We start from the raw sequence: 27,027 nt of genomic DNA, 5'->3' as shown, positions 1-27,027 counted from the left end.
GGAACAGACAAGCTTTCAAAATAATGCAGAAAATTATGAAAACAGACCTAAGCAGTAAGTTTTCCAAAAAAGAACATGGTAACTTTTTAGCTTAGTAAAGACCAATACCAAGTCTTTAGCACAAAAATAATGTTCAGAACTTCATATCAAAAATATACAGTTTAAGGACTCATGACCCACTGCCTCTTTAAACGAATTTCCTATTTCAATATTTTGGGTTGTTTAAAGTCGGAAATGGACACTTTGCAGGCTGGAGAAACTGAAATTGCTCAAAACTGCAAATCAGTAATTCTTGCTTGGAGCACGTTACATGTTAAGAAAAATGGTTTTATGCAAATATTCAGAATTTGTTGTTCTTAAAAGGAAATAAAATAAACTCAACATGTTCTGTGATTTGAACACACGCCAAAGAAAGGGTATGAGAAAACTGGAAAGGGAGAGAAGCCAAAAATAAAATATATCTACAGTAATATTTTCCAGTTAAATTAGTACCAATAATTCTTACAGAGTTTTCAGCTAGTGCAACACAAGATAACATCTATAGTTCAATTTTTTTAAACTCCTTTATAGTCTATTTTATACCGATTTTCTTTCACCATTCCCTCCCTCTTCCTTCTCTCCCAGTTTCTCTATGGCATCTACAGAGCAAAAACAAATGCTGACCTACAGAGGGGAAAAAACCTCTTAATTAAAGTATGATTTAACCTCACAAGATTCCGTGAAGAGATAAAAAGATTCCAAAAAGCTTATTAGTATTATAGAATGACTGACTGGGAGATAGCAGAAGAAAAACAAATTAATCAAACCTCAGGAAAAGAAATGAAGGATTTCCAGGGATTTTTTAAATTATTCACATTCTTGGTAAAGAAGGTCTATCTAGTGTTAAGTAAGGCCTCAAAAAACAATTTCTTTGGGCTGTTGATAGTAACACAGAACTGTTTTTAATCAGCTCAGTCAATCACAAAGAAAACACTCAGTTCTTTCTGGGCATGGGCTGCTTGGCCACTCTGTCTGGAAAGGCAGGAGCACAGGGCACAAAAGCAAATACTTTTGAGCAAGCATACTGTTTTGGAGACTCCCAGCAGCAGCAGGTCATTGTTTCAATGTATTCTGTTGGCAATCACTACCACTCCAAAGCAAAATAGGACACTATGGACAAAACTGTTAATAAAAACTAGGAAGAGCAGAACAGGGCATGGAAAAAATTCAGAGCTGAAAATATGTCCAGTATTCACGGGCCTTGGACATATACTCAGTGTATTTTAAGAGTGAGAAGGCAGGAAGGAGAGAAAATTTGTCATATAAGGTTACTCCTTCAGCTGACAGCTTGGGGCTGTCCCAATCCCCATGGAAATTTATCCAGTATTTGACCTGTTCTCCTCAACCTCTACCCTCTAGGCTTCTCAAATTAAGAGCACTTCGACCACACCCTACCTCCACATCCCAAACCCATCTTACAGCAGCTCAGCAAGAAGCAGTTCCAGAGGCTTCCCAAGAAGCCCCTTGGAACAGCTGGCCTTCCCTCTCCAACTCATATTCTGCGCCCAGTTTGAGAAAGCCCATTCCACAACACAAGTTTTTTGATAAGCCACTCAAATCATCAGTTACTTCATCTATTTCAAAAGACTTCAGCAGCCGGATACTTTTTTTCTAGTCTGTCACACTAATAGCTATTGTAGCGTTTGCATGTTTAGAACTAATTTTCTCTTTAGACTCATAATGTTTTAATGTTACATTTGGGATTGAATTACAGTTTACAAAGCACCTGAAGCAATATGTAAAAAAAAGAAGAGCTCATTTGACAAATCAATCCAACTCAAACAGGGAACTACTGCAGCTTTTCACATGGTGTGACTAACTTCTAAATACCCTTGTATTCAGCAACAGCAGACTAGCACTTCCAAGGGAAGTAGTGTGTGGAGTTAGACTTGTCAACATACAGCGACATTTGCTTTTTTACCTCCCCTTTAGACCCTCTAATGACAGCCTATTAAGTCATATTAAAAACAGACTTTAAATCCAGTTAGGAAATATTCATTTAATCACTCAGAAGACAGATTAATGCTATTTAGAGTGTGCCTGCATCTATAATGGGGGTCCCACAAGGGGTCCCAAGGAACAGCAGTGACAGAAATCAATGTGAACCTTCTCTAGAAAGGGAGACAAACCATACTAAAAGTTTGACTGAATGTCATTTCAATACATCCCCATTGACTAAGAAGCCAGTTTCTGGCAGGACATCAGTACTGGATGATGAACTGTGCCAGATACTACAGACAGATGTTAATGAGATATTTCACCTACCAAAGACAGAAATAAGCTATTGCCAAGTCCAGTTTGAACCTATTATTTTCTGGCATTAAGCTCAAACATTCAAACTGCCAATGGTTGATATTAGAACACTTTTGCTAGTTCCTCAGTCCGTTGATCATGAGGAATGAGTAACAGACACTGAAGAGCTTAAAAGGAAAAACACATCACTGAAGCAGCAAGATGGAGCCCATACAAATTCCTTCACATAGACCAAATTATGCTGTACTACCAGGCAGCCCATACTGTTTCAGTCTTTCACCAAAGCTGGAGCAGTCTGGATTGTGATGACAAGTACTGGCCCAAATTCATGAGACCTGTTTCTTGCCTTAAAGCTATGGACACTGTTTCTGCTTCTTAGACAGACTGTCTTTAGGACAAGGTTTTAACAGCATACAGTTACTTTATCAAAAAAGATTCAATCTGGAGTGGAGGCCATCAGATTACAAGAAACACTATGACACACAGTGTTTTATTTCCTTACCAGAGGAAATAAAAACATGCCATTTTCTGTCCCAGGACGTGGAGGGGAGAGGGCAGGAAGGGGAAGTAAGATGTATGACCTAAGTATACTGCTGTAATCTTTGCCACAGAAAAACTGTGCGTGATTAAATATAGCAAATCATTACCATTCTAAGTCTCTACCTTCACACTTTTCCTGCTGCAGGAGCTAGCAACGACCTTAGTTCCTTGGGAACAATGAGGCTCCAGGAAAGAGCCACTTCATTTACAGAGGGCTTCTAAGTGCGGCTCGCATGGAAACAAATACTTCAACTGCTCTCATCTGTAGTGTCTAAAAACAATATCCTCCAAGCAGACCTGAGGAACACAGCACTGAAAAGTTCCCTCCAAGACTTCCAGCCATTGCACCAGAGGCATGCTAGGCATGGATGTTATCTTGCCAGATAAATGTCAGCACTCAAGCCAGCTCATCTAAGCAGCATCTGAAGTTTATTCTATACTAGCAGAGTATTTATTATTCCCCCTCTGGGAGCTGCATGTTACACACACGCATTCAGACACAGAAGATGTATTAAGTGTTTGCTTAAGCCAAGGAAGTCCAAATGACTGTGTCCTGGATGCTAGTGCTGAGCAGACAGGACAGAGTAATTAATCCAGCGTTTGTGCCACTTGAATCCAAGTCAGACTTGCAGAATAGTCCAGTGGTCAGCAGCAGTCTGAATTTTAACATTTTATCTGTCAGCATTTCAACAGGACTGTAAGTTTTACAAGGGATTTTAGTGGGTTTTTTATGCTTAATGATGAAAAACAGAATACAAAATTATACTACTATGCAGATGACTAAATCATTTTTACTTGTTTTCAGCCTACAAAGTGAACGTTTCAGAAACAGATTTGCCAAAAGTGGTCCTTGAAATAATTTTTAAAAATTAAACTTTAACTATAATCAAGTCTCAATTATTCATGGAGCCATGCAGGAAGAGAGGAAGGTATCTGCACAGTCACCTGGGATCTATCAGAGCTTGCTGCTTGACCTTAGCACTGCCCTTTGCTCACCCAGGCTGGCCCCACGTGCACTGATAGAGTAAGGCCAGAGTTTAATGGGTGCTGCCCGAGATGCCTTTACATTCATGAAGCAGCCACATGGCTGGTGCTGTGCCTAAGCTGGTAAATCCCTCTGAAACTCAGAAATCTGGAGACCACTGAGCAATTGCAACCAAATAGTTCTGCAAGATCCATCTCAGCCCTGACCCTAACAACACAGAGAGAAAATAAACCAAGTCTCTATAGACTCAACCAGATGCTGCAACTCATTCTGCAGCATCTCCAGAATCACAGGCATATATTTCACACAGGATCTCCCAATATTCTTATTTTGTCTGCCTGTGTTATCCCAGAAAAGGGACTGTCAACTATAAAGCTGTAGCTCCTCTCCTGCTCTTCATCTTGTGCAAGACTTCAATTGCCACACGAGAAAGCTTAACCAAATTTTTCCAGCACTCAAATGCTGCAGCCTGAATCTTCAACTTGGTTGCTGAATACTTATGCAGACACAGTAGAGTTTTTCAGAATCCTGATTAGTTTATAACCTGGACTGACTGACTACAGATGTGTGTAACTGTAGTCACTGATTCCCCATAAACCTTCTTACTCTGTACACAAGTACAAAATTGTCCTTGCCAAACTTTTGCCATCTCTAGCGGATGAAATCTAGTTTAAGACAGTTTTCTAGACTGTAACTCAGACACAGAATGGTGAATCACACAACTGATTGGAAAGAAATGACTGGTATGAAATAGAAACACACATTTCAGACAGTTAGGAAAGCCCAAGTGTTGACTGTAACCACTTCCTTTATCCAGAAGTATAAGGATTATACCTGCATCTTATGTGCATACACAGAATTACAAGGAGTAAAGGGCAGGAATGAAGGACAGACTTACTAGAGGAGTAATTAAGAACACCATATGAGAGAGAAGATCTTTCTCCCATAATAAACCAAGTGCCAGTCACACAGCATCTTTCTATAACCCACAGAGGACATCCTTCTCCGTCACACAGGACAGCTTCACAATATGGCTATGATTTGAATGACAGTCTTCCCTTCATCCACTACATGGATGACCTGGTCACAGAAGGACATCAAATAAGTTAAACAGGACTTTCTCTTTGTGAACCCATGTTAACTGTGCCTGGTGATCATGTTGTTTCTTTAAACGCCTTTCAATATTACCCAAAGTAATCTTTAGAATGTTTCCAGGAACTGAGGTTAGACCAACAGGTCTGCAGCAACACACAACAGCTCCTTCAGAACTCCGGTGTGAATCCCACCAGGCCCCATGAACATCCAGCTGATACAGCTGGTTCCTTACAATTTCAGTGTCTGCAAATGGATTGTACTGACCATGTGGTCCTCCAAATCAAAGAATTGAGCAGTCCAAGGCCTATCAGTGCTATTAAAGATGGAAGCAAAAACAGCCTCTGCTCTTTCTACATCTGTATTAGTCAGGTGACCACCTTCAACAAGTATCAATGTGTTTTCTTTAGACTTCCCCTTGCTATTAATCTACTTTAAAAAGCCCTCCCCTGTTGTCAGATACAGCACTGACCAGTTTCAACTCTAATTGAGTTTTTGGCCATTCAAATCTTCTGCATATGCAAACCACAGCTCTGCACTCTTCCTGTGATGCCTGACCTCACTTCCAGAGATCACACAGTTTCTTTTTCCTCTTGAGCTCCACAAGGAGTTTGCTGTTCAGCCAAACTGGTCTTCTGGCCTACTTGCTTGACTTAGAACACACTGGAATGACCTGCTCTTGTGCTTAGAAAAGACAGTTCTTAAAAACTGACTTTATTAATATTGAATTAACTGAACAGTTTAAAAAAACTCCAGAAACTGTTTCTAGGATTAACACATGATGCAATACTAGCAAGACAAACAGAAAACTCTCTGAATATATCAACAAAGTTATGACTGCCAGGGATATATCTTAGAGAGAGCATCAATCCTTCTAGCATAATATACCAGCTTATCGCAGTTTTTTCCATGAAAAATACTCCCAAGAGCTGCCTATCCTGAGCTACCTGTCATTCACAATGTTGCCACCATCACAGCATCTTCTAGATTGACTTCTGCACTCCCAACCTTGAATGATCAGTTTTCCCTTCTGATAACTGCTAAAGCAATCTGTTTTTGTGGAAGGTGTCCCTGCCCATGGCAGGGGTGTTGGAACTAGATGAGCTTTTAGGTCCCTTCCAACCCAAAACATTTTATGAGATGGTTCTGTAACTACAGCACAGTAGCAGCCCTCAAAGCATGCAGCAAAACATGTTCAAGTGTTTATGCACTGTTACTATAAAAACGTAAATCCTCAAACACTGGCTCTCACCAAGGCAGTTGCTGAAGTACAATGGAATTTAACATATTTTGATTTAGAAACAAAAAGCTTTCCCAGTAACTTCTACAGCCTGGCTCTGTATTTCACAGCAATAATCAGTCTAGAGGAGTACAATTCCAAAATAATTTGTTCCCCAGCTAGCTCTCCGTACCAGATTACACCACAAAATACTCATGTCAGTGATCCAAATTTGAGAGTTTTTTCACTACAATGCAAAGAATACGCAAAAAATCATCCCACAGTATAGCTTGCTTTCTCAATTTCTTAACTGTAGCAAGTACGACTAAAGCTTGCAAAAACACTTGCTGTGTTAAAAGAGTTTGTTCACTTGTTTTGATTACTCACCCCACCATACTGGCAATTTATCTGTTTCCCTAAAATATAATGTCAAACTGAATAACCATAAGACATTTTTGAGAAAGGAAATTGTCACCTCGAGTCTAAATATACCACACTACTATAAAGAAATATATACCAACAAATTTGTATTTGAATGAACAAACTTACAAAATTGATGCATTTCTTTACAGTGTATACTTTTTACCACTATTGTGCTGCCATATTCCTCCTTTATAACGTGTTTAGACTAATGGTATTTATGGCAAGCAAATAATCCTAACAGCCCTGAATGTTTAATCAGAACAAACATACAGTCTAAAAATTCCACATTGTTTTTACACAAATGTTTCTGTCACTTTTCCAAGCAATGCATAGTAATACTTTTGTTTCCAAGAACATAAAATATATGTGCATATATATTGATGTCCTCTGTAACATCCACTGTTGCACTGTTTCACTTTTTAAATGCATGTGCTTTAAACATTTTTCTAAGAGTCCAGTACATTGAATATTTTTTATGAAAAACACCCAAAGTTTTCAACTAGAAACATATTACAAATAGTTGCCCAGAGCAAGATTTTACAACCAAATTATAAAAGCCCTAAATCTCAAGTTTTATAATACCATCAGTGACAGAATCATAACTGTAGTGACGAGACAGGCGCCGCTATAATGTTAACAGCCAGTATGTAAACATTAATGCAGCCTAAGGGGCAGCCCCAAAAGTGTCCCTTCACAGCTGACACAGAAATTTTAGGTGGCTGTAGTTAAAACTTCTCTGGCTTAATTAGCTACAAAAGGCAGGGGTAAAAAAAAAAAAAAAACAGCCAGGCAGCAAGACAATTAATTTCATTAAAACTGGAATTGTGTCCCCTCTTAAAGCTTTATAGTTCTTGAAATTCATTAATACATGGTTTCTTGAGCAAGAGTCCAATAAAATTAAGTTTGCCATTCAGCTACTAGCAAAACACAACTTAAGTGGTTTTGAAACACCAGCACAGTTACAAAACACTTGAGAGAAAACAATTTTTTCCTAGAAAGTAATCACAGAGGTCTTAAATACAGGCTCTCCACCAAGCTATGAGACTTCTTTGTCTTAGAAGTCAGGAAGGTACAGCTGATCTAATCACATTTCCAGTAACAGGCTGGCTTCAGCCAAGTCTCAGATCACATTTCAACAGCTTGATTCACAATAATTTTAACAAGTATATTCAGTTACTTCCTTGTTTCTAACAGTCTCAGTACTTCTAGAACAAGGCAGCGCCATGTCTTTCAGCCCAAGCTGCGTATCTCCTCCTTACTATATGTTCAATTCTTGGTGATAACATTTAACAGATGTTGAAAGAAACGACAGGAGACTGTAACTTGGAATTACAAACACAAGCCAAAAGACATAAGCAAAATATTCTTTTTTCAAAATTATAAATAAAATTGCTTCTTATCACCAGTTGGAAGCAACACCTGTAGGAGCCAACAAGGATTGTATGGTTAAACAACTCCATACAAAGGTTAATAAAAAGAATGCAATGGTTTCCTAAGGAAGTTCAATGAAATTAATGGAACTGAGTCATCTCTCTATTTTTGAGGAGACATTAGCACAGCTTTTAATGTCTAGCACTACAAAACTGAATTCAGTGACAAAACAATTGCACATTTTCCTTTAATAGAAGATGTAAAACAGGTGAAACTGCAAAGAACTTCATATTCTTTTAAGTATAATCGTGCAAGGGTACCTACTAGAAGCTTGCTTACTTATTGTCATATAGCCATAGCTATTATGACAATATATACATACAGTATGACTAAAATGTTGGCAATTAAAACAAATTAGAGCCAGTAAAGATGCTTCTTCCTAATTCTAAGAGGCAATCCACAAAGCTTGAGAGCACCAGAAAAAGGGAAAAATTCTGAGTTCCTCCCACTGGAGTAAGGAACAAAAGGCATAGAATACATGTTTGCAATCAGAACATTTATGGATACATATACAAAAAAGTTAAGAAGTGTTTTTATTCCTTGGCCCTTTCCACAAATCCTGATTAACTAGTTTTCATAGACAGGACAACCATATTTTATAGTCACCAAATAGAACACACATGGATATATTAATGTGCCATTAATATCTTTATAGACCTGTAAGAGCATAATATAGTGCAGATCATTTCATGAGTCTGTTTGAAGTTTCTATGCAATGTCATCTCCCCTCCTCATTGCCAGTGCTGTGCAAATCTGTAATTATATATTACACAGAAAGAAACTACAATCAAACTAATTCTGTAACACATTAGAAAACATGTTCCTCCTCAGGATTATAATGCACCTAGCCAAGCTATCCATCTCTTTTTCCCATTCTTCCATAAGAACTACACAGTACAAAGCTGGCACACGTGAACAGCAACACTTGGAAGAAAATCTGATTTATAAGCCTGCTGTTCCCAAGTTCAGGACTGACAGGGATGCTGTGCAAGCAAATGCCAGTGAGGTACTTAAAATAGGGTATCCACTTGGGAAGAGATTAAGTGATTAAGTTCAATGTTGCTGCCAGCTGCTAGTAGCAATTTGAAGGGCTAAAGATATGTTTATGAACTCAAATCAGGACTTTTTCCCACCTCACTGATTTTTCACTACAATTTGTTCTAAGCTGCTCAGCAGATAACTGAAAATGCCCCTGTGTCTCCATGTGAAACGTCAGTTTCCTAAGGGACTATGAATCTATTAAAATTTGATTTTGCCTGTAACAGAAACTAACAGGCAAACAGATGTGAAATCAGAAAGTCGTATTTCACTGTCAGTAGCAGCATTTTGCACATTATACATAGTTGCCATCTGAGAACATACCACACAACTTTGTATTTAAAAAAAACCCTTAACCTTCAAATACCTTCTGACATCCTTTAACAATTTTTTTCATTAAGAACAATGACCCCCCATTTCCATACACATTGTACTCCAATACCAACACTTCCTTCTTTCCTTTAACTGATCCAACATAATGTGAACTTTTAGGCAAAATATCTTAGGTCACACATCAGGTATTCTGACAGAAAGGGGAATAACCCTCCAGGAAATAAGTATTCCAGCATTATTCACTGCATACATGCTGCACCAATCTACTTTTGTCATGTCCACATACCTCTATTTCAAGTTCCATTCCTTTCAAATTTCAGATGCTAAACAGAATCCTGTTAACATGTCAGAGCTTTCACACATTGCCACTAAGAAGTCTAGAAAAACCCATTTAATATAAAATTTGTTTGCCTACTCTTTTTGTTACTCTTAACAAGTGTAGCTTTGCAACTTTCTCATAGTTGTTTTGCTGTTATAAAAAAACCATTGTAAGGCTTTGGACTCATAAACACTTTCAACTCTCCACTCACAAATACTCTGAAAGCTACAAGAAGTTCACAGATTGACAACCAGCCTGACTTCTTCCTCTTTAATGTTATCTAGAAATATTGGGAGTCTGGCACGGAAAAGCCTCACATTGTAACAAGTCTGTAGGAAAAGTTAAGCTGGTGTTATCACTGATCAAAGGGAGAAAATGCATTTGCTCTCACCCCAAAATGAAACTCTGATGCCAACAGCAGTGTTGGTGCCTAAGTAACTAGACAAAGTTCTACTAAAATGTATCCAACTTCTTATAAAGTAATTACAGTAAGATGAAAATCAGTCAGCTGGAGACGACATTAAAAAGATAATTAACTTATTTGGTAACTTGATTACAATTATTTTCTATAGTTACATTAAAGAAAGTGATTTAGAAGTGCTCCCACATTTCCAGAAGCTCTTACACATCCTAGATCTTCAAAAATGCATTCTTTTAAAAGGACAGAACTTTGACATACATAAAACTTGGCATGGGATTTGCTTACTCCACAGCTGAAGTTCAGGAATGGGACCTGACAGTGAGTCAACAACATAACAATATATATTTGCCATTACTTTTAAATGATGGCTTAAGGAAGTTTCAGATATTCACAGTAATCAAAAGTGCATTCACACCACCTCTAATACCTCCTTCATCATCTTTTTAAAAAGAGTAACCCCTTACCTTACCCTTCTGTCACTTTCTCTTCTTTAAATTAAACCTACTAACTAGATGACTAAAGCATCTCACTCCATAGTAAATTAAGGAAGTATTATAACTGCCACTGTTTATACAAGATACCAATGTAAGTTGAATTTCAAACAATAAAACCTTATGAGCCAGGATTTCACCTGCCATCTTCCTGTGGCCACATTACAAATGGCAGCCTTGGGCTATCCCTGGATTACTCAGAGATTTCTTTCCCTCGCTTCATGCTTTCATAATGAACTTACAGCTGAACTTCAGCACCTCTCCTTAAGTGAAAGGCTTTGCCTTCTGTACCATTATATTTCATCCAATTTGAATTATTTCAGCTCATCCACAGTTTTCTCCACAACATCCTATGACTCTTCTATCTTAACTAATGTCATGTTGTTAACTCAAGTCATCAGCACTCTCCCTCTCTGTGACTAATTGCAAACATTGCTCAAATAATATTTTAAAAAGCAAACAAGAATAAAACCATAGTTTCATTAGGAAGCCCTAAGCAACCCAGCTTTATCAGGCAATCCTGAGCAAACCAACTGTCCATTAAACAAGACAAACCACAAACATGAAACTCAATGTTTGTAAAGTGTTTTTTCACTGTAGCTTTCTAGATTTAAACTCAAGGTTGCAAAAGACACTATTTCAAATGAACTATTATTTCTTGCACTCTGAAATAAAACCACTGAATTGTCAAATGTCAATCATCAAATGACCAAAACAAGAAACATTACTATATTAAGCTGAAAATCCATAAACACAAACCCTACCTGCTTTTCCTTTCAATGAGAATAGCCATGTAAGAAGCAGGTAAAGCTGCACCAAAGCCAGGGGACCAGAAGTAGAATTTTCCAAGTATCTTCCTGAAAAAGTAATTTGTACACGTATTACATGCAAACAGAACATTAATGAACCACACCACATTTTATCTGTTTTATAAAATTACAAATGATTTATTAATTTTGCCTTCTCACATTAATCTGTACTTACTAATAAACAGTAATCATTATATTTTTACAGTTGGATAATTCTCAAGAAGAGCTCCCAAAGTGCTTCACAAACATTAAACACCTGAAACACTTCAATAATGTATTCATTTCATTTAAATGGCTACTTTTCTTCCAGGAAAGCAGAGTTTTCAAGATATACTTTTGAAAAGATGCTGATACTAATTACAGAAAAATCTTCTAAAAGATCTTATAGCCACTCATCTCTTTGCTACTTGTCCAAATACATCTTCAGGAAGATCTGCCTTGTGGAATGCAATCAGGTAAGACAGAAATCAAATCAAATCATTATAATATATGCCACGCTCCAGACAACCCACTGATGCTAAAAACAGGAAAATACACATTTACAGTAAGCCAAGGAATCAGTCTGTACATTACAAGTGGAAGCAACAGTGAATTCCCAGTCCTATTAAGCCGGGAAAGCTCTCATTTTTTGCAGCTAGATCTGGATTTCTTTTAGAGTCCACACAATTTCAACTATCAAAATTCTTTCAACAAAAAGAGTTGAAGAAAAAGAGTTACACAACTGACAATATCTAAGAAAATCTTTCTATAAATTGGTCACTATTAAAGGAAGAAAATCAAACTGCATGTCAGACACAGTGTCACCCACCATGTTTGGTCTGCTCAGGAGACCTGCACCTTCAAACTTACACAGGCTGATCACAAAGTCAAACAAGAGTCAGAGAGTCGTGACATTTGGTAGCATGATAATAAACATACTTCAATTATACCAATGCTGCTCAGCTGACAAGCACTATCGGTGGGAAAACAAAACGTTACAATGGAGTCTATCCTTCTAAAAACACAGCAAACAAAATAAACAAACAAAATGGCAAACACATACAGGGTAGAAGAGGACATTTTCTTAGATAAAATTTCATGCTGACAACACAGAAGAGAGAACAAAGATAATTAATCAACACCATCTGATTAGCTCACTTTCATTCTTGCTGTCAAAGGCATAAGCAGCCTCATTTCATACTCCTGCAAAAATAACATTACCAGCGAGCAATGCCAGCTTATGTTCGTAAGTGAAAAGAGAGCCAGTGTATCAGCAGCAAGTGATGTAATGGCAATTACACACACTGCTCATTCCCACGGCTGCAAAAGGATAATTTCTCAGGATGACAATGCCAAATGCTGCAGGAGCTAAAGTTCATTATTACGACTCTCTCGGAAAGTAATTACTGTATGAAGTTTCAGAGAAGTCATTTTAAGCATCTTAATAAGTATGAACACATCTTACCAGACACACCTGTTAAGTAACAGAACAAATGCCTTTTCTGTGGGAAAGAAACAGTAATTTGTTCTTTTGGCATGGTTCAGAATCCTTTTACAAATGCTTGCATGTTTGGTTTGACAAGATTTCAGAAACAACAGTAACACATTTTACATAATAAAGTCTAGTGGAAATAAAAATGTACAGTCACTAACTGAAACATTTAAACTTCTCCTAAAGTAAATGAAAATTAGATTTTGTTATTATTTGCATGGTTATTTTCACATGTTCTGTGGATAGAAATTGGAATAAGAACTAGGAGTTCTTTCAGGTCATGCATCTAATTCCTCAATGTACAAGCTGTACATGGATAAACTTAATTACTCTAGTTGCTAGACTAAGAGAACCATGTCTTTGTGAGGTTTTACAAGTAATTAAACCATAAACCTAAAAATCACACCTTTCATTAACAGATGCAATGCGTGTCAACACAGGAACCCAGCACTTCCATCTGAAGCCCAGACAGATGAAGTCTTTTGGATGTCACCAGCAGAAGAGATTACAACCCCCAGCTGGACTGTCACACATCCGTGACAGAGATCATCACCCTCACTGCTCTGCCAACAGAGCAGCTTGTACACAGACCCTAATTCACCACACCAAAAAAATAGGAGCTAAAAAAAAGTCAGTCAAGTTATCTTGGCAATCCTTCTAAAACAAGAAGATCTATCCACTGCCTAAGTCATTGCTGACACCGGATTTAGGTAGTTTTTAAATTTTACCCACCTGTGAAATGATGAAAGTTTTAAACAATGCCTGAAATTATTTTAATTCCACATTCTTGCCTAAAGTTTTACATCCTTGAGAATATCTGCATCAGTTTCAAATTTGGTAGCTTTTCCTAGCTGAAAGGAAGAAACTACCATATATGAGTTAATATGTCCAGCTATAAACCCTTCAATCCATTGCTTAGGTCTAAAACTCCAAGAGGGTAAGAGCAATCAACTGCATGGGGCTTGCAGGGCAATTCTGCTTCTGAGTTACTGCTGCTGCTATAATATACCTTTCAATCAAAAACAGATACAAAAACTGCAGCATATATCCTACTGCACAAGTCTCTCATCCAATCTCTCATCACTATCTAGAACCAGACAGAGAGCATCTAGGTCTTCACAGTCTCGGACAATCTCTTTCCATGGCTGCAAATCAAGTCCAGAAATACCCGGGCCAGTTATGCAGAAACAGAGATACTGGTACTTCCTTGATGGTTCAAAATGTACAACACCAAATCACATTCTGGTGGGGATAATCACATACCATTACTCTCGGGCTACTGAAGGAAGTACACTGTATCACACAGCAATAAATTCAAATAATACAACTTCAGTCAAAACATTAAAAAAAAAAACTATTAAAAAAAGACACGAATTGGTCAAAAATAAAGAAATTAAGTCTCACATTTGCATCCTCCATCAACCACCCAAGAGCAGGTGAGAGAAACAAGCTTGTCTCAAGCTGCAAGACAAGTATATTAAATGTAAGATATTAAGTACATTTCAACTGAATGACTTTTCAACACTATGATCTTAAGAGAAACGCTTAAAAAGGCATACAGTACTCATGTAAAGGTGTCATGTATTCATTCAGCTTCCCGGTGTGTTCTCATTTTTTCTCCAAACAACACTCATTCGGGTCCTCGACCATATTCAAGTGCTGAAGTGACTTGTTCAAATAACCTACCCATGATGATCTTCAAACACCTTCCTGATTAATCACAGCTGGTTTAAAGCCCATCCCTCAGTAAGGACAGAGCTGCTTTCTTTCCTTCCCAATGCATTACTCTGCACTTTTTTCTATCAAATTTCCCAAGTGATTTTAATCAACAGATCTTTCTGAAATGGATGGGAGTCAGTTTTAGATTTCTGGACCCTAAATAATCTTATACAATCTCTCATACTAGTCTTGAGCTCCTTTTCCAGATTCCTTAGGTATATCCAAAACAAAGGACATAGCAGGAACTTCAGTGGTCATCTCTTTCTACTATGAAAACAAATTATTTATGCCTTGTTTTGTTTCATATATATTAACTGCTTACTAATCATTTACTAATTCCTGGAATACAGAGGACCTTTCTTCTTGAAGAATCCTGGCAGGCACTCTAGTCAAAGGCACTTGGGAATTCATGTAAAAGCACCAAGTGCATCATCACCAGGTATGTACTCATTCTTCAAAGTATACATTTCTTCTCTGATAATCATGTTATCCATTGTTTTCTGAAACGTCATTTAATAGCTCTTATATATCCTAGTCACTTAACTGCTAAGGCTCTGAATTTCATTTTGTACAGAACAGCTGCAAAATTCTCATTATAATTGGACATTCATGTACTTCAACAGGCACCATTCCCATGGCTGCCTTAAAAGCTTGTTCTGCCTCTGTTAGTGATTTCAGTTCACCAGTTTCAATCAGCACTCTAGCCAACAACTTTTAAGTTGCAAGTCCTGCAACTGCAGGTGGTGGGCAGTGTGCAGAGACTCTGCCAGCAAGGATTCTGCTGCAGCTGTTTATTCCTCATGGGCATCTCTTTGTAAGAGAAGAAGCATGTACACCTCCCAAGATGCTGGCTGGTAACTGTGCAGCACGGCTTAAGCACCTACATGTATGCCTTGTCACGTTTAATCATTGGAATCATCCTCTGCATGGTTCTCACCTAGGTAAACCCAAACAATGCTTCAAGGAGACTCGGAGGGCACCTGGACTAGGCAGCATTTCCATTACCCAGTCTGCATCTGGCCATGCTGTTCCAGAGATCAGAACAGCTTTAGACAGCTATGCTCCACGTAGGTGAAAGTGATGCCATACCAACTGGCTTCAGAGCAAGACACTCATCCCTTACCTGCTTCAGTAACTAGTACAGGCACAGATCTGCTAGATGGCTAATATCCTCTGTAACGGGAACTGCTGAAAACCATAAAACTTAAAACCATACCAGCTTAATTTAGAGAATAACATTTAACTACAGCACCGGGGTAAAGAACTGCAGATTTACAGGCAAATACATGGCAGAATAAGGAAGGGCATCTATAGTTCAGAGGAATAAAGAAATCGATATTAATACAACCTAGATTGCTAGAAAACATCATATTCTTTAGAGCTCATTACTTATAGATTCACTTTGAACTTTGAAAGTGATTTACTTGAAAAGCATTCCATGGCTCCTCAGCCAGTTCCTCTTCTTTTCTGCCTTCTCCTTCAGCTTTGAAGGAAAGTTTAGAGGCTTCTAAATAGATTTAGAAGTAGGGCATAATGGGTTTATCTTTTAGAGGGGCTGTCGAGTGTGCTGTCAGTTAACTTTCAAACACTCATAGCTACTGTAGGCTTTACTTGTCTATGTGTAACATCTCTTAGAATAAATGCATAATCATATTAATAAACAGCAACTTTTAATTTTTAACTATCCTGATAGTTACTGGAAATATATGCTGGAAACAGAATACAGAAGTGCCCTTTATGCTCATTTTTCAGAGGAAGTCTGTATTTTACAGAATCCCAGAAGCTGTGCTGGGATTTCCTTCATTTATGACCATAAAGAAAGTACAAACTTGGATGGCTGGATAAAGTTCAGGATAATTAAAAGTTATCACAGCCTCTGCATCAGGAAAATAGAAACCAATATCAAATTACATCAATTATTTCTAGGAAGGAAAGAGTAGGCCTTTTTAATTCCCCCCTAGAATCTATTTGAATTTCCTGCAACAACGTATTTTGAATCAGTAAAACAGAGAAAAAGAAGCAAAGTTGATACCTTGACTTGTTTACTCATTTAAAAGATTACAAAAATGAGAATAAAATAACTTTAAAAAGCAAAGTTTCATATTCAAATGGTAAGATCAGAAATCAAGATGATTGCTGTAGCTTTTCTTACTCCAAAACATTACAAACAAGCCTATTACAAAAAGAAACAAATGATTATACAAATTGAAAAGCTGCACAAAAAGTAGCTTTACTATGTTTCATTTTTAGGATAGTATACCAACCTTAGAATGCAAAAGCAAGCAATATACAACGTCCCATTTGCTGTCAGAAAGGAAGTTGACTGCAAGACCTCAGGTAGCAGTTTGTACAAATAATAGTCAAGTTTTCGTTTCCTGAGAATAGCTGCAATCTGAGGGAGAAGGGAAGAAAAAGAATGGGGGACAAACTTTAATTCAGTTAGGCACTTTTTTGCACGTCGTAAAGAATAATAAAAAGAAAAATGGAAAATGAGACATGCCCATTTAAGTAGTAAAACAAAGCATCTTAAACTTTATGATCAATACCACAAAGGTTTCCTTTGAACTTGTTCCAGCCGTTACAATATTTATACCAGGAAATACATCAAGCAATCTGAAATGGGAAGAAGAAGAGGAATTTTATTACCTGGTTACCTTTGGCCATAATTGTCAGAAACATCATCTGCCAGATATCAAAACTTTTAAGATGCAATATATCTACCGAGTTTTGTCTTCAAGACAGTTGGACAATCACATAATGATGTTCAGAATATCACTGAAGTAATCCAAATAAAGGCCTTACACAGTGTCTGTGAAGTGGTGATGTATTTTTAAAAGTTTTCTACTACAGTTAAATTACTGCAAGTCCTCAAAAAATGTTCACCATCTCCTGGAAGAACAACACATTCCTGATGTATTTTATAGAATTGGTATATTATCTAAACAACTGTCTATGGCAGAAAAGAGTCTCAATCTACAAAATAAACATTCTTTTTGGTCAATTTAATGTACGTCCCATGTATTACAAAGAATAGCTTATTTAATGACTCAAACACAAAAGGTCCCCAAACTTTTTTTTGTCTACAGAAATTCTGCAATTAGCTAATGGGAAGATGTAGAAAACAAGGCCTGTCTCAGACGTACCCAGGGCTAAGACAAGAGGCAACAGACAAGCTCAAGTATAAGAAACTCTGCTTAGACCTAACAAAGAAAAATTTTCATTTGAGGGTGGCTGAATATTGGAGCAGGTTGCCCAATGTGATTGTGGACTCTCCATCACTGGAGACCCTTGAAACTTAACAAGAAAATTCCTTGAGCAATCTCAGGGCCTCCCAATCCCTTCAGCCTTTGTACTCCTACAACTCCATGAAACTCTATTTTGAGTGCACCATGAGACAGATTCTATTATTTTTTCATTCTAATAGCATTATTATCTTTATCTGCACTGATCCCCCAGGAGCCTCAAAACTGGCAGGAGTTTTTGGTCAATGCTTAGAGAAGTTCCAAACAGACTGAGCTTCATATTGCTGGTGCTGATAAGAAGAAAGAAAGGCATCCTGTCAAATCCATAGTGCCAACACCTCTCAAAGTCTTGGTTGTGAGAGGGAGCTATTCTGCTGAAACTGAATAGCAAGTAGATGTTTTAGAATCAGAGATGGGATGAGGATTCTGCTAAAACTAACCACGGGAAAGTTCTGCCAAAATCTTGTTTCCAAAATGAAGCTTGAGTTAAGGATTAAGAAGAAATCCATGTATGAATCGACCTCTGATAACAGATGTACACATTACTTAATCAAGTGTCAAGACTGCTTTAAGCATAATGGATTAGGCAATAATGCAATCCAGATAATCTTTCTGTTGAGGGAAAGTCTTAATGTAGTCTAAATGCTGGATAACTAGTTGCTACCCACTCAGCTATTTCTAGCATATTGTAGGAAGGACATGAACACTGGAACAAAATAACAATTTTTTTGTTTTAAGAACACAGCCCTTATACCTAAGTGTGAAGCCTTGCTCCATCAGACCAAAGTGCCAGAAGTGCAACACGCAAAGACTGGTATCTTACAAATTAATGTCAAATCAAAGTAAAAAATTTATTTCTGTAATGTCTCCAGCAAGTTTTATATTAATGTAAATTTCTGCTTTCTCTTCTCTGTACTATCCTACTCCCAAGTGAAAAACAGAAAAGAACCAGAAACAGTAACACACAATTCCACAGAAAATTGCTCACCCAAATTGAAAGAGATGTATGACAGCAATAGAGCTTCATGAACACCCATCAAAAAAAAAAAAGCTTATAAAAGCTGATAATTTTCTTACTTCTTTATAGACATCTATGAAGCTAAATGTTGTGTAGAGCTAAAAGCAGGCAAGAGCGGACTATAGAGTTCCTCTCCTCTACCACCAGTGGTGTGATTACATGGAAAAAATACCAGATATTTCTGGATACCCTTCTGCTGTCCCTCTCAGTTCCATACATTTCAGAAAAGTATTATGAAAGTGCAGAGAGATTATGAAATCTGATGTCAGAATGCAGGAGTTCTTCACCGCCACTGGGATATACTTCACTCAAATCAGCTGGGAAGACTTTATGATGAAAACCAAATTCTTATAATAAATGCACTGCTCAAGGCTTAGCAGTGGATGTCAGTAGCAGAAAGAATGGAAAGAGGAATCAGGACTCCCAGCAGGTACTTCCTTGGCAAAATAATAATCTCCATGAAGATCCTAACAGATGAATTGAAAAAAAAAGCCTGGTCAGTATTAATAAAGAAACAGACAGAAAAAAATATTTTCTAGCATTAACTATAGAATTCACACAACTGCATTTTGACTCCTTAACATAAAAAATGTAATTATAAAAAAATCAGTCCACCAGTTTCAGGATACCTCAGTTTGTGGGATATCATTACTCAAGTCCTTTTTCTTTTTTTAACTTAGTCTTTATATACAAATGTTAAGCCCCACTGAACTGAAAAAAAATCAGAATTTATTTATTCTGTCCTAACCATGGAAAGAATATATGTAATTCCAACACCATCCCTAAACAACAGCTACATAGTGTACTGCAAGATTTGAGCTAGGCTATTGGTGTTCCAGGGGAAAAGGAACACGAGACTCAAACCCAAGCTTTGCCATGATTTGAGGAACCAGCCAGGCCTGATTATTTTCATGATGTGTCATGTAACACCTACAAGTATTCATCACCCGACCACAATAACCTCAGATTCACCTCCAGTATCCTCAATCCTCACCTATATCCCTGAACTACGGATTCCACAAGAGGCACTGCACCCAAAGGATGGGTTCACTTAATGAATGTACTAATTGGCTGACCAATGTAGAGTCTGACAGGTTAGGCAGCAGGCTAAAAAAAACCACAGGCTTTCTGCCAACTCTGTTGTCATGTGTAGAACATTTCTGTCTCTCCCTCCTCCATCCTCCCTCCTTAACCTTAAGTTTGTACAAAGTGTATGACTTTAAGGACTACTCCTCCATCAAAATTTAGTGGAATTAGACAACACATACAACACTGACTGATGGAAAATGGAAACAAGCACTACCATCTCTCATTCCTTCAAGACATCCAGCTGAAATCAACCACATCATAACAAACTTTTATTTCAAAAAAGAGGAAAAAAAAGAGAAAATAAGAAAAATTTTAAAAAAACCTTATAGAAATATGCAGACACTTAGCCAAATCTTTAGGAAAGCAGAGTTCAATAGCATTTATAACCACAACTATCAGACAGGTTCAGGCACTTTAAAATGCAAATTTAGAGATGACCAATAAAACTGTGCACATGGTTTATATAATCCATATGCTGCAAGTCATTAAAAACCCAAGGAAAATTTTATAAATTAAGTCACATGAATCTAAAAGCAAAGCAATCCCCAGTATTTAAAATCGTTAAGAAAATACCTCAGATTACTCAAATGGCAGGCAGAGCTACAAAGAGATGTCAGATTTCTTTCACAATTATATTCAATTATTTTTATGTTCTTTTATAATCATTTGCAAATTTTTACAAATTATACAAGAACATTATTCCTTTGTTTCATAAAAATTATTTTTAACTGCTTTGGAGTAACTGAATCTCAAAATGCCCTCAGGTAACACTTGGGTTTTGAAAGACACTTGTTCAAATAAGCAATTTCTTTCTCATGCGTCCTCTGAAACACTCAGATTTGTTTTTCTTCAATTAGCTCATCCCTTCCTGATTTCACTGATTACAAAACCTGGCTTCCAGATTGTTTAATTTCATAACTCCATTGAGGAAGAGTGTACACCTCCTGCTCTCTCAGTTGCCCTGTCTCGTGTGAGATGTTCTATGAGGATCACCATCAGTGGGCTGGCTTGTTTTGATTTGGATTTTTCCAAATTTTCCGTATCACCCAACCAACTAAAAGAAGAAAGAAACAGCACTCACATACTCTTTGAATGACATTTAAATTACCTTCAAGCCTGGAATCACTCTCATTCCATGACAACTTATCTTTACTATTTGTTTTCCTTCTACTGAAATGAGTAGGAGACTGTATTTCATTCCCCTTAAAATGTCTAACTCAGCATAATTTTCAAGGATTGCCCTCCTACCCTGAAATTCTTGCACTCTACTCTAAAGCTGTAACAAGTTAAGAGAACAGGTTGATTCCTTGATAAACAGTCCCTTTAATGATTTTTGCTAGTTCCCAGGATTCGTAGTGTCTTTACCAAGATCTTTGCTCAGTCAGTCAAGGCCGAGGCTTCCCCTGATTTCCAACATTACCGTGATGCAGGCTCCTAGTTACCCCTTGCATCTTTGAGTATAAATTCTTTGGTTCACCTAAATTCATTATATGACTCTTTTTAAATTCTCAGCATCTCAGCAAAAGACGATTTTTGTTTATTTTCAATTTATGAAAGAACTTTATAGCATGGCCCAAAAGCCACCTGAACAGAGCGAAATGATCACAGCGTGGAATGAAGAAGTCACAGGTTCTTACTTTAGCAACATTTAGGCTAATTTTAGTAATATTTAAGCCAGCCTCCATAAGAATCTAAAGACAAGAAGACAGTGACCTTCGTGTCATTCATAACACAGCAGAGAGATACAGGACACTGCACAGTACTAAGATGAACAGATATCCAAAAGAAGGCAATCACACACCACCATCACAGTAATTCTAGGTACTGGATCTGACAGAGGAGAGATTACTGACAGCCTAACCCAGAGACCCAAGTTGGCATACAGAAGCATATTCCAGAGTAACATCCTCCCTAGTCTCCCCACCCTACTTCCAAACACACAATGGTTTACAGCACAAACAAGGAAAAAAATCACACTTTAATATACCCAGCAACTCCAGAGTATTTTAGAATACAATCTGGCCAGTACAGCCTTCTTGCACACCTCAGAGAGATGATACATGACGACTCTATCTATGTTGGCGGGTAAGAGAGGATCCACTTCAGTGCCTTTTAGCTGGCTTCCCAGCTTTGCTCAGGACCAGTTCAAACAGCTTTCCCAAGGGAAGCTGTATGTGAAGCGAGCCTGAAGCAGCAGCAGCACAGCCAGTGTGCACCATCTATCCCTGGGAACAACCTCTGGCCCAATCCTACAGCAATGTGCATACAGTCAGGAAAGTAATGCGAGACTCACACTTCACCTTGATCTTTTGGCTGGTGATTCTGTCTTACCTGTAACAGTTTTCAAAATAATTCATTAGCACAATGAGAGTTGTTCTTGCTGTTGTTACCTCCAGCGTCTTGGGGTGTCAAACAATGATTTACCTGTGAAGTGACCTGCCAGCTGCCACTGCAGCTCCCTGGCCCATGCTGTACTCATACCAATGTCCTCCCACTGATATTGCACAGGAAGAAAAAAACAGCTTATATTTTTACAATAGCTGATAGCATTTGTGTCTCTGAGAGTATGATATACAATGCTGTCCTATTCCTAGAGAGGTTACAGAATAAATAATGCAGATTAAGATACAGAATACAGATACTGATGGGTCAAACAGGGCTCAGAAAGACAACAGCACTGGAATCCAAAGTAGAAAAAAAACCCCTTCTGACACAGAGAGAGAAGAAGCAATTGGCATCTAAGAACCGGAAGGTTATTCTAGGCACAGGAAGAAGCAGATATGGCACAAGTATGAAGAAATATTAGAAGTGAAACAAAAATGAGAATCAAAAGTAAGGAAATGAGCATGAAAAGAGTATGAGAAGAAATTAAGAAAGAAAAATAATCAATAAAATACAGCAGGTGCTGAGGATCATTAAAATCTGTACTGGAGCAGCAGACTCTGGTTACATCTGTTCTAAAGAGATGATTGAACCATCCCTCAGTTCAGAGGACACTTGAAACAGACCCGCTGGCACTCACACTGCTTTAGGCCTGCTGCTCCTCTCCTCTCTGCCAGCAGATCTTTGTGGGAGAGGTGTCTGGAGTCAGAGCCAGGAGTAAGCCAAGAGTCAGCCCAGGCCAGTGCTCAAGCTGTGTTCTGGCTGTGCCCTTTAGCAGCAGGAAGGAAGGGCAGCAGATACAGAGTAGGAAGGAGCTGGTGCTGGGGAGAAAGGACAGAAGATGTAGGTGGGGAGAGGAAGACCTGTCTTTGAAAGGAAAAGGGGCAGGACAGAAGTTAGGTTGGAAAGTGAGGGAGGGAACCTGTCTTAAATTAGGTGAAGAGAGTAGATGATCAGACTAAGAGAACACAAAGGTAAATGGCATGAATGACTCTTGCCATCCCACTGGCAAAAGGTTAGAAGAATGAGCTCTAGATCTGTTACTACAATGTAGCAAACAAACAATTTTTACCTTATTTAAATTAGGTGAAAATGTTATCTGATCAGATTATCTCTGGTACACTATAAAGACTTCACAAAAATGACTAAGCACATTTATCTACTGCAAAATGTTGCAAAATCAGCAAACAAATGTCTAAAACTTACAAATCCCCAGGAAATAGAGGCCTTTGCTCTAATGCATGTGATAAATAGCACTTTTCCCATGTGAAATCAACAGAATCTTGGGAAATGGAAGCTGAGACAACTCAAAGCCAGTATTCCAGCCTTTTTATTCCCAGCTTCATGCAATTTCCCTGTTGAATCATTCTCTTCTCCTCACCTCTGTGAATTTCAAGAAGTCTGACTTCTTCAGCTTTGAAAATACAAGATGACACCGTCACATTTTGTTTAGCTTTGACTAGTGTAAAAACAAAGTATACATGGAATAAAATACAGCAAATTATGAGGAAGGACTTTTCATTGAAGTTTTAAGATATCAAGGCAGATGGTTTTCAAAAAGTACAATTACAATGTTTATGGAAGATTGTTTAGAGTTTCTTCTGCAGGTAGAGATGCTAAGTCACTTTTTTTTTTTAAGTGGGTCTCATAAGATTTGCTCACCAGGACACTTGGTTTGTGAAAACACAAGCAGCCTTACTTAAAAACAGGCATTCCTATCAGCCACTTCATATGGGGAGGAACAATTCAATTTAGATGTGAAATCTATTTTCACTAAAGCAATCCATTTGTACTGAAGCAAAAATAACGACGGTGCAAGTATGGCGTCTCAAGGCTATATTTTTTCCAACTAAAAAAAATACTCCAGCACAATTACTAAAAAGAGAAGGGGAAAAAACAAACAACAACTAAACAAAGAGCACGGCATTACTTAAAAGCAAAGACTCTATACAGCTATGTAATGACAGCCAATATTTCACTTACTAACACCACTTAATTTAGCTCCATCAGTCTCCCACTGACACAAGAGAAACAAAGCATTTAAAAGATGTGGGGTGAAGCTGTTATAGAGTTTGGACTCTGGATTGTAACTGTCCCTAAACATGTTCTCTCAGAGAACAACCTCTGGCAATTTATTCTCAACTATTCATTCTCATTCATTTCTTCACAAGCTTTTGTGAAAGGAAACTCTTTCATCTCCTTTCCTTAGTTATTAGCTTGTGGCAACAGGAGGTTCAATCAGAAGCCATTTTACAGGCTTGACATAGAAAAATGAAGTGCATTTTTTGTTGCTGAGCCCTACAAAGGACAGGGCCTATGTACTACCAGAAACATTCTGAACATACACTGACATAAATATAAAGGCAAAATAACTTAAGTTCATCCCCTTATGTGAACCTCAGAATACAGAAAAGGTCTGAACATCTGTGCTGTCCAACTGCTGTATTTCATTTACAAATAAAAGGTTTTCAAGCACAGCCATAAGTCTAGCAAAGAATTAATTTTGTGATGACTCTCTTAATTCAGGACTGTTCTTTCCCTGCCAAGCTGCTTAATGTGCAAACCTTCTGCTTCCTCCTCTGCAGTCCACACTCCACCCTTTTCCTCCTTACCTTACACTGGCTCTGGTGCTCATCAAATCCTGCTTAATAATTCAATTCATTACTGTAGCTGAAAATTACCCCAGCTAAAAGCAGGGTAAGTAACCTCTTCCAGGTTAGCTCATGGAGAGATGAAGTCCAGAATCACACAAAGAAAAGTACAGTTATGTGTCTGGGAGCAGAGACTGGCAAGTGCTTCCTCTGTCTTTAGACAGCAGCAAGATTTTAGAGCAGCTAAGCTTTAGATTACTCTGGCAAGTCAAGTTAAATACTATCAACAAAAACCTAAGAGAAACTAAACTAAACTGCCAAGAAGACAGTGTAAAAACTGAGGCAGAGGTTTTACAATGCAGCAAGACATTGGTTGAGAAGGTTCCCACCCCACTTCGGGTTTATGACAAGATGTAACTGTTTATGTGGTCACAATGCAAAACAGACCAGAAAAACATTTTGGATTTTTAGGTTTGCTTTTCTTTTCAAAGAAATAAAAAGTGGGAGCTTTCCCCCTAACCCGTGACTGCACAACTGAGTGAACCGTAACAGAGCTATGAGCAGGAAATCTCTTGACTGGGTTTGGCTGTTGGGGAATTTTGATTTAATTACAGAACTGTTTAAGCTGCTTTATCTTTAGCCAGACCTGACAGATCACCACTACACCTCTCATGGCTCACTTCAGGCCCATGCTCTGCTGTACAAGTATTAATGCTCCCACAGAGCAAACTAGATCAGAAAACAGATTCAAAGAAAATAGTACTGGGTAAAGGAAGAGGAGAAAAGAGAATGTTCTTCTCTGTATTAGTTTCATGACACAGCTTACTGTAAGCTCCCACCAACAGCTGCCACTCCTGTCTGTGGCAGTTCAGAGTGAAAATGTTCATTGTCAGACATGACAACTCCTTAGGTTCACACTGCTACCAGTTACTATTTTATCATATAAAAGGATGTCACAATTTTCACTCAATAAACCCTTCAGTGGAAGCTTAACTGAATTATGTCAGTCCCACTCCTTCCTTCTCTTTATTACATAGCTCAATAATTTTGTTGCACCACCACTGGTGCAGACTCAATGATTTGTGTTCCTTTCTGTCAAGTTAGCTTGGGGGCAGCTCGGTGGCCAGCTCACTCCTCAATCCCCCAAGTACCACTACAGGAGAAGCACAGAGGTGGGGACAGAGGGAAGATCTCACCTGCAGCGATTCCAGCTTAGATCGGCTTTCAGGATATGTTTACAGAGATGATGCAAACAGATCCCAGCTCTCCTATCTACACCCTAATTTGCTGGAAATGCGCCAGCTGCTACTGAGGTGATATAACCAAGTCTGACTGCACACTCACACTAAGACACCTCACCTGTAGGATACTCTCTGAATACTCAGACTCCTTTAGCCTTAATGCATTTTTTTAGTCTTGCTTCATTATGCAGTGGCATCTCCTTGATCTTAAAGCACTGATTACCAAGGTGTCACCAACAGCAAGACACACATGCACTACACTTGCTGCTGCAAAGACACAATGCTAGCCTCCCAGGCAAACACTGGGGCTTTTTATTCAGGCATCACAGGTACTGGAAGATGACAAAAGTACGATGTTCAGGTTGTGCCCATGCCCTCCTACCCACCAGCACCAATCCTCTCACAGTGTGTTATGCCTCCAGATTCCACCACCCCCTATGCCCTTCCTCTGCCCTACTCGTGCCAGATGATACAACATATTCTCCCTGTCATGCCTTTCGCCCCTCAAACACCAGGTTCTCCCCACCAGACAACCCTCCAGCCCTCAAACCAAAAGGCCCCACCATCATCCCTCTCCTCCCCAGCACCAGACTCCACCCCAAAACATACTATTTGCTATTCTTCCCCTTCACTCCAGGATCAGGCTGTCCCTTGACTTGTCTCCTGCCCCTTGCCTCCGACCATAACCCTCTCCCCCCACCCCAGACCAGCCTCCCTTCCTTAATATGCCTTACGTCCTTCCCCACCACCCCAGGCCAGACTCCCGTTGCCATGGCACCGCTTGTGCCCTCCCCAAACACCCGCTATAGTCTTCCCCCTTGCCTCAGGCCAGGCTCCCACCATGTCCTTTATAGGCCCCCTTCCACCCCAGGCCAGGTTCC

The 27,027-nt window shown here is 38.5% G+C and overlaps 1 protein-coding gene across 1 annotated transcript in view; it reads right to left on the bottom strand.

Moving 5' to 3' along the window:
• Window positions 1–27,027, bottom strand: part of TMEM135 (transmembrane protein 135) — a 162,769-nt gene that overhangs the window by 134,010 nt on the left and 1,732 nt on the right. The window contains exons 3-4 of the mRNA XM_017735847.1: window positions 16,848–16,975; window positions 11,349–11,441 (exon numbers count right to left, since the gene is read on the bottom strand). Of these exons, the coding sequence (XP_017591336.1) occupies window positions 11,349–11,441; window positions 16,848–16,975 (221 nt within the window). The remainder of the gene's footprint in view (window positions 1–11,348; window positions 11,442–16,847; window positions 16,976–27,027) is intronic.

Source organism: Corvus brachyrhynchos, unplaced genomic scaffold, assembly GCF_000691975.1.
Source record: "Corvus brachyrhynchos isolate BGI_N302 unplaced genomic scaffold, ASM69197v1 scaffold44, whole genome shotgun sequence".
In the NCBI taxonomy this organism is placed as follows: domain Eukaryota; kingdom Metazoa; phylum Chordata; class Aves; order Passeriformes; family Corvidae; genus Corvus; species Corvus brachyrhynchos.
This window is presented reverse-complemented; position numbering and strand designations above follow the sequence as displayed.